Genomic DNA, 15,325 nt, shown 5'->3' with positions numbered 1-15,325 from the left:
TAGACTTAAGGAATACTCAAGGCTTTGGATTCAGGGAAGTTATTGTAGTTTTGCGGTCAGGACACAGGGCTGAGAAATTGGAGACCTTCCTGTCTACTGCAGTGACCTCAGATAAGTCAGAGAGACTCTGTACTCCAGATTCAGTGAGGATTAAAGTAAGTACTTTGCATAAAGCGCTTCAAACTACCCAGGAGAAACAGTGCTGTCTAAGGCCAAGTATTCTAATTTCTCTGTATAATAAAAGAAATAAAAAGAAATAAGAGCATGAAATCTCCAACCACGGAATTATCCTGAGTAGGACAAAAATTGAAACTGATATTGCAAACTTCTGGAGCAAACATTTATTTCTTACATCTGACCACAAAGAAAAAAAAAAAAAGAAAAAAAAATCCCACTGAGAATTATTAGCCTCTCATTTCTGAGAAAATGAAATTCACAACAGGAAACTATTAAAAAAATAAGCTTCATACTTTGCATTATGATACAATCACACAACAAACACACATGTCCGTGACACTGGTGCCTATTTTTAACTTGTTTTTAAGATTTAAAGCCAGTATGTCATGTTCACTAACAGAATGAAAATGGTTCCCTGCTTCTGACTACAAATACTAAATCTCTTCCAGCTGCAATAAAAGATCTTAAAGAATAAACAGCTAGAGGCAGACGAAATTGCCAAAAAGCATACAACAGTGATAACCACAGCAACAGCACTATTCTGTAAAATACAAAGAATGCATATTGGCTAACTGTGACTCACCATCAGTAAAGAGGGGTATTTAACAGACAATACAATTTAAGTCTGTGTAGGTAAGCACAGAAAAAAGTCCTTCTCATCCTTTGCTCCTGTAGCATGCAAAATCTGGGATATCAGTAGGCTTAAGAGCACTCCAAGCCAGCTATGAGGAAAGCAAAAATGGTCAGGATGCTCATCTTATGACAGCTGCAACATGACTAAATTGCAGTTTATTGAGGCAGAAAGGCACATATTTTGACATAAGCTGTGCCCTAACACCACAGAAGATTTCCATGTGTGCATCATTAATTCTTCTCCATTCTCCTTGATTTCCACACTGTCATCCCAGTCTTTGCTAGAACCATCACCAGAAGAATCTGTGCTTCCTATATGTGAAAGATCAATGACTTGGGTAGGCAAAAGCTGAAAAGAGCCACAGAAGAAGTTGTCTTTCTGTAAAAATTTGTACTCCATCCATAGGAAGATTCAAGGCAGCTCAGCCATGGTGGAGTTATTTTTGCAGTAATACATGACTTTAATGTTCTCATGGTGACAGTAACACAGGGCAGCTTGAGTTGATTTAACATTCTGCTGCCACAAAAGAGGCAAATACTCCCTGGGTCACCTTTTGCCATGTCTGCAGCTTGTCTGACTCCTCCGTGGACCAATTCAAATCCAGTAGCAAAGTGTAGTTGAGTGAAGCAAATATTCTTCTGTGCCATACTGATGAGGCCTAACGAATCAGTTCATGAGCAGTCCAGTGAGCACCACATCTGGGAGAAGTGACTTGTGAAGCCAAGAGCAGGAGTAAAAGCAAAATCTCCCTCATTCAGTATGACAAGCTACTAAAACAGCACAGGCACCTCCACTTCTCTATATCCTTCTACATCTTGCAGCACTGGGGCTGTGCATTACAATTGTAACTCAGAATTAGCTCAGGTCTTTCCATGTATAGCACGTATCCTCAGAGACCTTTACACTAACTCACAGTACCTTCCTCTTCCTTCTTTCATAATGTAAAAGTTCTGAAAAGTGACTTTTTATAAGAACAAATAGGGATAGGACAAGGGGAAATCTTCAAAGATCATAGATTTAGATTAGATATAAAATAAGTTCTTTACTGTGAGGGTGGTGCAGTGGCACAGGTTGCCCAGAGAAGCTGTGGCTGCTTCTCTGGGAAGAGAAGCATCCACTTCCCATTCCTGGCAGTGCTCAAGGTCAGGTTGGACAGGGCTTGGTGCAATCTTCTCTAGTGGAAGGTGTCCCTGCCTGTGGCAGGGGGTTGGAACTGGATGACCTTTAATGTCCCTTCCAACCCAAACCATTCTATGATTCTATGAATGTACTACCCCAAAATGCTGTACTATTTGAATAACCAGTCTCCTTTCTGTAAACAGAAGGATATTTACAAGACCGTATATTATTACAGTAATGAATACGAGTAGGTTCCTCAATGCCATTCAAGTATAGACCCTACCTAAACTAGTCACATGAAATTGGTTTCATCTGGACCTAAGGAAAACTGTATCTTGATGAATGATATGAAAGCAGATAATCCCAACCAAGACATTGCCTGAGATTTGCATCTCAAAAAAACAGTGAGTTTGTTTCTTCAGGTGGATGAATTGGGAAATAAAATAATCATACATTCCTCACAGCTCAGAGACAAGAAAAATAACTTACAAGACTTTGATTAGTAGATTTTCCACTAAAGCACAGAGAGAGAAGAAACATTCACTTTTCCTACTTTTGATTTAATGAACATTTTTTGGCTTAGTGAACTAGCTTTGCCTGCAAAGTGACCTATACAATTCTGTATAGGAACAAGCGTAACATTTTATGCATTTAGCATAACTGCAATTTGTTCTTGAATAAAGCTTTCCTATGCCCTTTGGCTACTGCTGTGTATTTAAAGGTCATAATGTCCTGTCCAAGCTGCAGGCACACTGGAAGACTATATATAAAATGTCTCAAGGCAGTAATTCAGAGCTTCTAAGTGGTGTGGGCAGGTCAATTAGTTTCAGAGTACTGAACAGCACCAAACTTTTGACAACATTCCCATCTGTTCCTTTCTGTTTTATTTTACTTGAATAAGTAGGCCATAAACCTCTGGGATTGATCACATCCCTCTGGAATATTAATTGACAGATATGCTTTTGCTCAGCACCAAGTCCCATGGTGCTGCATTAACTTAATTTCCAAGTGCTTCAAACAGAAATTAGCTGATCCAGGAGCTCTTCCAAGTTCCTATGCCCAAAGGTGCCCTGGCCATATTAATCTTTTCAGAAATGGCAGAAGACATGCCCATTCTTCAGCCCACTTAACCTAAACACCACATTGATTTCAACTTCCATTGAGGAGCAGTGGTGAAGCAGTGAACACAGGCACATTATGCCCCTTTAGGGATAGTACAGGGAAGGAAAGTAGACTGCTGGATAAGGGTACAACCTTCTACTGTGCTCATTTCCAAACTTAGGTTCCCTATATATTACAGGGAAGAGCTGGGCATTTCAGAATGGTATTAACAGCATGCAGCATGCTGATGGCAACTTGTCAGGCACCTGGGTTTGACTTGACAACGTGGCAGACTACCCCACTCAGAGTATTATTAAAAAGGATAGTATAAAGCAGGAGACAGGACTGATATCACACATATTGGCCTTTTCTATAATATGTCTGGTCATTTGAAGATTTTTTTGTCTCATCAGATTCTGAAGCACACTACTGCTGTGTTATCGGTGCATTGCTCTTTGCACCCAGCACTTCTGCTTTCCACCTAGTGGTCTTGTACTAAGTTTTCCTAGTGCAGTGGGCTCAGAAGTCAAAGTCTAGTATCTGGAATTATATTAGACTTAGGTTTTGTCTGCATCAGCAGGAGCAGTACTGTTGAGAACAGGCTGTCCATGCTAAATGTGGAATGAGCACAACACAACTACAGACTTTACATCTTAAACATCCCTTAAACATCTCCCTAGCCAGCACCTGAGCAAGGGTTCTGAGGATAAGCACCTGAGCAAGGGTTCTGAGGATAAGAACCTGTGCAGAACTCAGGAGGTGACCTCGGCATTCAAAGTTCTTCTGCTTATGGCTCTAAAGGTACATCCTCCATCTAAATGAGATGCCTGAACTGAATGGAGATGTTCTTCCCAAAACCGTACAGTGGAGATTTTAGAATGTGAAAAAAGGACTCCATCGAAGACAAGTGTGTACAAAGGCACAGGACTGTCCTCAAACTGCCAGTTTGAGTCCAAAGACCTGCACTCTTTGGGGCTGTACCTCCATAAAATGCATATAAGCACAGACATGTGTGGCAGTCAACCCGCCTCCACTGGGGTATGTATTTCTCTTGTAAGTTTTTATAGCCTTTAAGAGTGCTGGGTATTAGTCTGAAACATTACATTAAATAAATCGCTTAAAATAATGGCTTTTACCTTTGTTTCCCCCTTGCGTTTGCCTGGCTGGTGCTGCCCACCATGGCATGTGCACGGTGCAAGACGGCATGGCACAGCCGCGGCAAACCAGTGTTGAAATCATCGCTTTAACTCCTCAACGCGCTTTGCAGCAAGTTAACAGCAACACGGGGTGGCAGGGCACCCAACACAAGCAGGGAGCGAGGGGGAAGGAACCAGCCCGTGCGTGTGAGGCTGATGAACTGAGGCGGGAGCGCTGAAGGGCCGCTACCAACAGTGGCCGCCCCCGGGGAGGGCCGGGCCAGGCCGCGCCGTGGCGGGACTTCGGCCGGCGGGGCGGGTACTACCGGGAGCGGCGCGTCCGGAGCGGGCCGGCAGCGATGTGGACGTCGCTCGGCACCGACACGGAGCAGGCCGGCCCCAGGGCAGCCGGCGGCCGCTGCAGGGTTGTCGTGCTGGGCGCAGCGGCGGGGCTCTTCCTCATCGGGTTCCTCATCGGTACAGTGCAGACGAACCCTCCTCCGGACCGGGGTCTCTCCCGGCCATGGAAGGAGGTGGCGCGGAGCCGGGCCGAGGAAGGGCCGGGTCGGGGGAAGGAGCGGGCGGGTTGCAGCCCCCCGGGGCTTTGTGCCTGGGGTGCCCGAGGTGAGGCCGTGCTCGGCCGCCGACACCTCCCTTCCCGGCCTTCACACCAGCAATCACCGACCCCTTGTGGGGCTTCCAGCTCCTCCGCAGAAGGGGTCTGTGCCTGTTTGTCAGGTAGGAGAAGAGGCGTTATGTGGTGAAGAGGAGATCGAAGACAGGACCCTCGACCCTCCTGCTTGAAACCGCACCAGCCCAAACCAGAAAGGCCCTATATGGGGCTGGAGAAGTGGGTGAAATAACCTTCATGTCCCACCTCCTCGTCTGCCCAACAGGCAGATCTATGGGCTGCTGCTACAAGAGATTTTCCCTCCCTGCCTCCTTTTTGGGTCACAGATGGATGAGGTTCAGTCTGGGGGAGGAAGGAAAACAAAAGAGCCACTTGTATTTTGAAATGCCCTTTGGTATGTACTTGGGGTTCATGCCATCAGCAGTGACTGAATTCCATTCTCTTGTGGAAAGAGCCTTTGCTGTGCCAGGGACCAGTGCATCACGGGTGCCAGGTGGTTACGCTCTCTGCTCCCCACTAGTTCTCATTCACAGTCACAGCTGCTGCTGCATTTGTACTGAACGTATACAGTCTCAAAGATAAAAACAGATGCCAGAAACACTTTCTAGGTAGGTGTTCCTCATGTCACTTACTCTGGTAATGCCTGCACAGGAAGGGAAGGATTCCAGAATGAGAGCCACACAGACCAGAGAGTGAGAAGGGAGTTACAAGACATCTCTTCCTTACAAAGGGTCTCTGTGTTTCTGTGCATTTTTGTAAAACCTTATTACTGCGGTGAATGATACAACTGACATGACCAACAGCATTATGTTCTGGTGCTAAAAGAAGATAGATAAGTCTCCTTAGCATCTACCATAAAATAACTGATGAATAAATACAATCTAATATTTCCCTCAATATCTACCTAGGTGAGTAAGTTCTCTTACTGTGTGGGAGACTAGCACTGCCATTGGCTGTGCAGCAGGCATTAGGTTGTGTGAGCTAAGGTAAAGCCAGTTGTAAAATGCATGGTGAAAATCTTTTGGTGGTACCAAAGAGAAATGGTGTGTGTCATGGGAATATTGCTCTGATGGTTTTACTGTTGTATTTTGGTGTGTTGTACAGGCTGGTTTGCAAAACCTGCAGAAAAGAAGACCCCTGTGAGTCCTCATGAGCACATGAAGGCGGCATTTATGGCTGAAATGAAAGCTGAAAACATCAAGCAGTTTCTTTAGTAAGCAATGTGTAGACTAATCAGTGTGAAAAAGAAAACAAAGTAATTCAACCAGGAGCCAGTCCAATGCTGCCACCAGGCAGAGGATACTGTGCATGTTCTCAGCTGTAGGTTTTATGTTATGTGTCCCAGTGAGCTGTGATTGACAGTCGATCTTAGCTCCTCTCACACACAGTGTTTTTGTTGGAAACACTTGAGGAGTTGTCAGTAATCTTGGTACTTACAGTAATTAAAAATAGGCCAAGCTCTTTCTCAGCATTTGGTGAATGACTGTACACGCAGAGGTTCAGCCTCCAAAAATGTTTATCTTAACATTTGGTTTTGTGCGAAAATCACTCACTTCAAATTAGGCTGTAATTTGGGAGGGATTGAACAGAAAATAGTGGACTACACCAGTGTAAAAGAAAATCATACTGTTTGAGCCTTTAGTTCTTCCTACAGCTTAGGCCTTAATACCTTTTTGATACTCTCCCTTCACACTTTGTCATGCTGTGACCAAATTTATGTGTTGCCTGTCACCATTCTGACCTTGTACTTGATTTGTACTCACTTTCATGAAGAAAGATATGTTTCCAAGTTCTCTGCTTCTGCACAGTGAATAGCTAGAACAGACACAGTAGATATCAGGTAGACATCTGATAGTACAATAGACTGGTCATAATAAATGTAATAGTCTAAAGCTTTAGAGTCTTTTTTAAGACCATGGTTTTCTCAGTATGTTTTTAATTTAATCTGCCCTATTTTAAGTATATTCTATTTCTTTTATTGAATCCTAGAAGCAAACCTGTTAACATTTGTTCCTGAAAAGTTGAACAATTGAAGGTGACAGCATAGACTCAATTTCTGTAACTTAGAAGCTTGAACTATGAGGAAGCTGATGTGTACTATTTGCTTATTTTAGGTATCTTTTAAACAGTTGGGATTTTTTCTTTTAGGAGAGTGTAATATTTGTTAAAAACATGTATTTATTCTAGTCCATAATAGATGAGGAATCGTAGATTATTGATAGAAATGTACTTTCTGTGTAAAGAAGATGTTATCGTATCAGTTATTTTAGGAGTAATTGACAGCTTTGGGTTTGCCTTAAATCCCAGCCTGATTACTTAGCATGAAGTTGTATCTTGCTACAAAAATTACTAAAACCATTTTGGTTTATAAGATTGTAGCAATCCCACTGATTTCATTTTAAGTGCACTTGCCCCAGGCTATTGCAGATAAATGAGGTGGCAAGTACGTTCTCTTTACTACATAACAGTCATGCCCTGGACTATATGAACATTGAAAACTGAAGGCTTGGGATTTTTTTTTTTTTTATGGTCTTTTAACCTGTGTTTTGGCTTCTAAAAAGTTAAACATCTCTGTCAAAGGCCTGGTTTCTGCCTTCTAAACTCCCTGCTTCTATGCCAGCAGGAAGCATTGCACCTCATTTACTGTCATGCAGCCAGGTCTGTGGTAAAACGTAGCACATATTTAGTCACTGCTCAGAAATACCAGTACAGGCAGTCAACAGGTTAGAAAAGGAAATGAAGAAAAGCAATATTCAGTTAAATGGGAATATAATGCAGGGGTATATTGTGTCATAAGTCAAATTTTAATGAAAACATAAGACTTGAACATTCCTAACTCTTACAGAAATTGGCCATTGGCTCTAACAATAACACATAACTGCTCTTAGTTCAGTATGTCCTCCAGATAACGGTACTGTCGCTGTAACAGGGACTTTTAGTAGTGTTGGTACTAGATTTTGGATTATCAGAAGAACATGGTTTTATCTGGCAGCACTTGGCTGCTAAGGACTTTGGGTTTGGTTTGGAAAGGAAGCTGAGGGGTGACCTCATTGCTCTCTACAGCTTCCTTAGGAGGAAGATGCTGATCTCTTATTCGTATCCAGTAAGGGGATGCATGAGAATGGTTAAAATCTTCACTAGGGGAGGTTCAGACTAGACATTAGAAAGCATTGCTTTCGTGAGAGGGTGGTCAAACCCTGGAACAGGCTTCCTTCCCCAGGCCTGTCAGTGTTTAAGAGGCAATAGGACAATGCCCCTAAGAACATACTTTAATTTTTGGTCAGCTCTGAATTGCTCAGGCAGTTGAATTAGATGATCATTGTAGGTCCCTTCCAACTGAAATTATACTATGCTTCTCTACTCTACTCCTGTTCTGTTCTGTTCCATCCCATCCAATTCATCCCATCCCTACTCCAAGCCTAGCCTACACTGTATCCTATAGTACTTTCCCAGTGCTTTGTTTGGTGGCTTTGTTCTCACTCAAACTCAAGAATTAATTTGTTTTTCCAATATTGTACGCCTTCCTTCTCAAAGATCCAATTTCCTTCATTAACACCAGCTGGTGCGACACGTCCTTCTGTGGCATGTTGATGGCAGAGTCATATGACAGGACGAGGACGTCATGATAACAGCCTTATTCAGCTGGAATTCTTGCAGCTCACATCAATACTGTGCTTTCTCAATGGTCTGGGCAATCTTTTTTTCAGACAATGGATTGCTTACTGTTTATGGTGTTTTTCACTGTTTGTTATTCATGCTGCATGACTTTTAAGTCACAAGCTGGTGAGTCTTTCTGTTCCTTCTTTCTAAGCCACTGTGAACTTTCTCTTATTTGCCAACAAGACACACTCAGAGTGAGCTTTTAAATAAATCAGTATTTGTGCCAAGATTAATTAAAATAGTGGGATCCAAGGAGAATATCCACTTCATTAAGTATCATAGAATAATAGAACACAAGTTGGAAGGGACCTCAAGGATCATCTGGTCCATCCTTTCTTGGCAAAGCATGACCTAGACTAGATGTCCCAGCACCCTGTCCAGCCAAACCTTAGAAGTGTCTGGGGTTGGGGAATCCAGCGATTCTCTGGGGAGATTATTCCGATGGCTGAAAGTTCTCATTGGGAAAAAAATTTCTTTTGCATCCAGCCAGAATTTCCCCAGGAGTAACTTGTGCCCATCATCTTTTTTTCTAGGCTGAACAAGCCCATCTCTCTCAGCCTTTCCCCATATGGCTTCCCAGTCCTTGAATCATCTTCGAGTCCCTTCTCTGGACCCTCTCCAGCCTGTCTACATCTTTTTTGGATTGCAGGGACCAAAACTGAGCACAAAAGTAGGAATCGGAGTAATGATGCACCTTTCTAAATTGAATACAAAATGATAATTATACTCAATTCTTTTATCACTTAGCAGGGAAGGTCAGTCTCATTATGCATTGCAGTGATTGGCCTAAGGTCACCCAGAAGACAAGGAATAAAGCAAGAACAAGACCCCAGCTCTGATGTCCTCACTCCGCTCTTGCTAAGCCACACTGCGAGGAAAATACAAACACCTGTGGTAGCTCAGGACAGACAGAAACGTTTTACCTCAACTTATGGATGGGACAGGCAGAAGCATTTATGCAGTCCTGATTTAGCAGAGGCACATTTGGTCATCTCTAGAGGGTTTATTTCCAGCTAGGCTAAGAGGAGTTCTGGTTATGAGCTGCAATGCCTGATCCTGACTCACTGCTTCTTTTTCTCTAGCAATTTTACACAGGTTCCTCACCTAGCAGGAACAAAGGAGAACTTTCATCTGGCACAGCAAATCCAAGCTGAGTGGAAGGAATTTGGTTTGGATTCTGTTCAGCTCATTCATTATGATGTCTTGCTCTCTTATCCTGATGACACTAAGCCCAACTACATCTCAATAATTGATGAGCGTGGAAATGAGGTACAGAAAACAGCAGTATTTGCAAGTAGAGGACAAAATCACCTTCGTACGTCTGGGAAGACTGGGATGGAAAGCTATCCACTGCTCTCCTGGTGGTGGTGGTCCTGATTTGAAGTGCACAGAAATCAGGGGCTCCAGTTTGCTTTTGTATTTTTATCTTTGTTTCATAATGAACGTGCTAGAAATAGTAATAATTGCCCTGATTCATATAGCATACTGACATATAGGGATTAAAGGAGAATTATATAAGAAAATTGCTTTATATAACTCAGTTGTTTTAAAATTATTCTGTTATTTAATAAGAAGAAAGCAGCCATGGTCACCATCATTCTTTTCATTGATACATTACACAGTATTGGCAATTTTGCCGATTTCAGTTTCTTGACGATTAGAGTTTAGGCCTTGAGATGTACTATCCCAAGTAACATCAGCTCATTACACAGCAGCTCTAGTGTATGTAAAAGCTCCAGGGATGAGCAGAATACAAGTGTGTTTTACCATTATGATCTGACCTGCTCCTGTCTGCTGTGCTAAGACCAAATAAGGGAGCCTGTATTTATTTCAGGAGGATTCTGTGTGAAGAGTTAGATGGGATTTTCAGGATCATACATTGAACCTGCATACTGAAAAAGATGCCCAGTAAAGTTTTGGCCACTACTCAAAGTTCTAATGAGTTCTAGAGTCCTTTAAACTACAAATGCATGTAAAATGTGCCTGAACAGACAGTACTTCCTTTCCATGTTGCTTGGTTTACTTTGTTTTCTTCTTTCCCACTAGATTTTCAACACATCATTATCTGAGCCTACCCCTCCAGGATATGAGGCTGTTAGAGATGTGGTGCCACCCTACAGTGCATTTTCAGCCCAAGGAATGCCTGAGGTAACATAGTAGAATAGTAATAGAAACAGACAGAGAAGTAGAAGTAAGAACAGAAGCAGAGAGAAATAGAGACAGAAACAGAAATAATAGAAAAGATGGAATACCATAGTGTAGCATAGCACACAGTAGCATACAGCGATGCAGAATGATGTGAAATTCCTGGGCCTGACGTATCACCAGTAGGAAAGATGTGCTACCTTTGATGTTCTTGGGAGTTTTGCAGCGGAGGAATGTTCAAATTGAGCAGTCATACATACATGTTTAATTGTTTTCTCCAGTTTGAGTCAGAACTGGATTTTATGTTTACCTTTTCCGTAAAAAATCTGGCAATAAATCTTTAATGTTGTCAGCTACTATAAGCTTATCCAGGTATTTCTGTGACTATGCATCATTGTTTCCCATCTTAGTGAACAAATACGACTGTTACGTTTACATAGTCAAATGAGCAGTCTAATTTTCAAAATGCTGCCTGCCCAGAGCTCATGCTGACAGGTGTAAACTGCACAGTGAACAGTATGCTTGAAAATGGCTTTTGCTGGTATTTCTAGCTGGTGGTAAAAGTGTTGCTGTGATCTGAGCTTAATACTAATCCTTTCTATCTTGTACAGATGGTACCACCTGATGGGCTTTCTTTTATAAAGCTGGCCTGTGTAACAGGAGTTTTTTATCCTACCATCAATTAGTGGTTTCCACTAATGTTTTGCAAGATTAGAAAAGACAGGAAAGATACTCTTGTCATCTGGTCCAATCTCTGATTTAAAGTTGGAACTGTCTTCAAAACCTGCTAACAATGTTTTTACTCGCAGAGTCCAGTATTGGAGTCCTGTATTTACTGGTTTGTTAATAAGCTATGCAAGTCCAGTAAAGGTATTCTATATTCATAGGTATCCTGTATTCATTTGCCTCATAAAGGCAGCTGGAGAACCAGGCAGGTAGTCTGTACCCTATGATATGTGAGCTTTGAGTGTTTTAAGAATTGCAGTGGGAATTTTGGAACATAATAAGTAAGTTCTGACTTTGGATTGTAACATAATATTCCCAAAGAAAGACAGAATCACTGCTTTATTTGATTTGGGGAGAGCTACATAAGTGATGGGATATGGGAAGCAATAAGTTTTAAGAAGCTGCAGCTTCCTTCTTCAGAAAATTATTTTAATTAAATATAAGAACTTTGTTTCTGAAAAAAGAAGCCAAACCAACCCCAACACCTAAAAGACAGATTGTCTTTTCAAAATGTGATGCTTGTGTTCGTCTACATTATACTTGGGCAAAAGCTTCAGGTACCTAGCTAGTGCTGTTAGCATTGACACTCTTTAGTGTTACCAGAGAGTTGTTACCCCCAAACAGTGGGCAGTTGTCTGCACCTGTACTGCAAACAGCATGTAAGCAGCTCAGCAGTGGAAACACTCAGTGTGTTCTCCCAGGCCTGTTTACACGTTTTGTGTTAAAAAACTTTCTACTAAGTACTAGAACAAAACTGTGGAGAGATATTTTTGGGACTTGCCAAGTGCAGTCATCAGTCATAGGTTCTCTTTCTGCTCATTATTTTTTTAGAAACATAGAATCATAGAATCATTAGGGTTGGAAAGGACCTTAAGATCATCTAGTTCCAACCCCCCTGCCGTGGGCAAGGACACCTTACGCTAAATCATATCACCCAAGGCCTCGTCCAACCTGGCCTTGAACACTGCCAGGGATGGAGCATTCACAACCTCCCTGAGCAACCCATTCCAGTGCCTCACCACCCTAACAGGAAAGAATTTCCTTCTTATATCCAACTTAAACTTCCCCTGTTTAAGTTTTAACCCATTACCCCTTGTCCTGTCACTACAGTCTCTAATGGAGAGTCCCTCCCCAGCATCCCTATAGGCCCCCTTCAGATACTGGAAGGCTGCTGTGAGGTCTCCACGCCGCCTTCTCTTCTCCAGGCTGAACAGCCCCAACTTCCTCAGCCTGCCTTCATAGAGGAGGTGCTCCAGTCCCCTGATCATCCTCGTGGCCCTCCTCTGGACTTGTTCCAACAGTTCCATGTCCTTTTTATGTTGAGGACACCAGAACTGCACACAATACTCCAGGTGAGGTCTCACAAGAGCAGAGTAGAGGGGCAAGATCACCTCCTTTGACCTGCTGGTCACGCTCCTTTTGATGCAGCCCAGGGTATGGTTGGCTTTCTGGGCTGCAAGCTATTTCTGTATAAAGCCCCAAGTTCAACAAAGGGAAAAGGCTGTAGAGAAAGACTGTAGTCTCACAAGTAGGCCACCTTCCTGGAAAGTGGGAGAAATGGTCAAAGTTCTTCATACTAAGAAAGGCCAGGAAGATAGAAGGCAGCTCGCACATTTTCTGGGTGAGTGCTATGATCAGGGAGTTGAGGAAATGCAGTTCAGTGCTGCTGAACTGTTACATTTTCCTGAAGCTGCTTTTTAGAAACAAGTGAAAGTATTTTGAAGGTTTAGTGTCAGAGTGAGATAGCAACTACTTGCCTGCTAGAGTGAGACCCTGCAGAGATTTAGATGTAGTTCCCACTCATTTCTAGGTTCTCTATATGGAAGATCAAATATATCCTCGCCTGTTATACAGATAGTCAGAAAAAAGTATGTTTCTTCTGTGTGGTGTATTTTAACTAAATCCTAATAGAAGTTGGATGAGGAAAGTTAAGTTTTGAGAAGAAACTTCTTTTAACCAAAATATTTAGCAGAAAGCAAGCAAAGTAGCAAAGTCGCATTCTGTCAGACAGCAAGTAGTAGTTTGGAACATTAGCGTCATAAATAATGGTAAAATTCTGCTCTTTACGTCCTTTTTAATTGACTGCAGAAGTACTCCCATCTAGTTAATGATGGTCACAAGTCAGAGGTGTGCTTGAGATCTCTAACTATGCTAAAAGAGCCCAGATGAGACATTTGATGAATCCGCACTACATTCTCAAAGCTTGTATTATGGTAGAAAACTGTTGCAATATTCTAATGAGAAATTTATTACATTGATGTAGTTCTTAGTCCTGTTAATCAAAGTTGAAGAATTTTCAGAGTTGCTAAAATAATTTAATGAAGTAAGCCTGATTTACTATGCAATATTTCAAGTATTGCCAGAATCTTCAAATAAATACCTTTTAATGTGGTTTCAGAAATCTAGAGATCATTATGAATTATTCTGCAACACTGGGAAAAAGGCTATGAATACAGATTATATACTTTATATCAGATTTAGTTATGAGAGCTTCTGCTAAAGATCACAACAGTTCTTTTCTTAATGTGATGGCGTCTACTTAATCAAAGACATCATTTAAAAGCCCTGTGAAGTGTGAACAGGTATTCACCATAAAATGTTACTTTCATGTTAACTTGCTTTGCATGTCATTGTAGAACAAGGGCCCTGAATGTGGAAACCCTGTTGGTTGCTATTAATAGTTATAATTACCATTCTGTGGTTATAAAAGGCAAACTACTGAAATGGACATTTTTTGTATTTGTCCTAAAAATACAGCAGCCTATAAATGTAGGTATTCTGTACAAGATATTCTAAAGAAATTCTGTTAAAATGAAGGACGAAATTCCCCTTTTGCTTAATATAAATAGACGGGAAGAACTCTTGACTTTGGTCAATATTTTACTCAGAGGCAAAACTACTCTAAAAATTCAGAAAAGCCTCCCTAAGAATAGTCCTTGTTTATGAATTATTCTCTGAATAGAGAGGAACTTCTTACTAGGTGTGAAACTGTTTGCCTTATTTAAATACAGACCTCTTTATTTAATGAATTTATCCTGAGTTCTTTTTGCTTAATTTAAAAAGAAATTGCAGCTGAGCAGATTAGTGATGAAACTAGTACAGTGAAAATGATTGTACCACAGTCTTATCAGGACATAGTGCATGCTGTTTTGTGAGACCAACTGAATGTCTAGTAAGCAATTTTTATCAATATGAGAGATTAAACTTAATATTTTTTGAAATTAAATTTAGGATCTTTCTGGAGGTGTATGGTGATATGGAGAAAGGCACTAAGGAAGAGTTTCCTGTGTCCTAATTTTAGTCTAGATATCTAGTTTAGGCATCTTCCCTAAATCAGTCTTTGAGGCTTTTTATAGGCATTTACTGTAAAATAGTCTTTTACGTATAATCAATGGGAGTTATATCTAGAGGGCATAAAATAGGTGTTTAAAACAGGTTTTGGGTGAATTCCCCTGGAAAGGGTGAGTTCTCGGAGAACTTCCCAGCTCTTCACTGGCTATAGAATGCACTACAGGACCTACTTAGACAATGCACACAACTTTAGGTAGCTGACATGAAGGAAGATGAGTCCTGCAGCAAATATTGAATAGCATGGTTCAAATACAGTAATGAAGAATATTTTATTCGTATACAAGATGTATGTATTTTCACAGTCAACCACCTTTATCTTCTGCTGTATTGAGTAAGAAGTCCTAAGAATTTCATAGGATATTGGCATCATTCAGTCTACTTATAAAATACAGTTGATATTTACTGTGGTGCTAGGGTCCAAAATACCTCCAGCTGTCTGAGACTGACTACAGCTTAGCAGACTAAGAAAAGTAAATGCCGTATTCTGAGCACTTACTCTAAGTTTCTGATTCAGAAGTCACACTTGACATTCTCCATTGTGGGCAAAGTCTGGCAGCTTTGGGTGATAGAAGTCTAACTTCATTAGAAGTCACTTGCCTACCTTTGTCTCACAATGAGAAAAGCATTTATGCTGGAACCAGTCCC

At 41.4% G+C, this 15,325-nt stretch overlaps 1 protein-coding gene across 2 annotated transcripts in view; it reads left to right on the top strand.

Moving 5' to 3' along the window:
- Positions 1-4,427: 4,427 nt before the first annotated feature.
- LOC130593678 (putative N-acetylated-alpha-linked acidic dipeptidase) overlaps positions 4,428-15,325 on the top strand; it is a 30,425-nt gene continuing 19,527 nt past the window's right edge. Inside the window, exons 1-4 of one of the 2 annotated variants that reach the window (XR_008970858.1) lie at positions 4,428-4,644; positions 5,903-6,011; positions 9,541-9,727; positions 10,505-10,606. Coding sequence is in view for 1 of the 2 variants with exons in the window: in XM_057399017.1 (XP_057255000.1) it covers positions 4,527-4,644; positions 5,903-6,011; positions 9,541-9,727; positions 10,505-10,606 (516 nt within the window). In the remaining variant the exon portion in view is untranslated. The remainder of the gene's footprint in view (positions 4,645-5,902; positions 6,012-9,540; positions 9,728-10,504; positions 10,607-15,325) is intronic. The other variant, XM_057399017.1, reaches the window with a different exon arrangement.

Source organism: Pezoporus wallicus, unplaced genomic scaffold (assembly GCF_028554395.1).
Source record: "Pezoporus wallicus isolate ANWC-B61680 ecotype Strahan unplaced genomic scaffold, APGP_CSIRO_Pwel_v1 contig_3876, whole genome shotgun sequence".
NCBI lineage: Eukaryota > Metazoa > Chordata > Aves > Psittaciformes > Psittacidae > Pezoporus > Pezoporus wallicus.
This window is presented reverse-complemented; position numbering and strand designations above follow the sequence as displayed.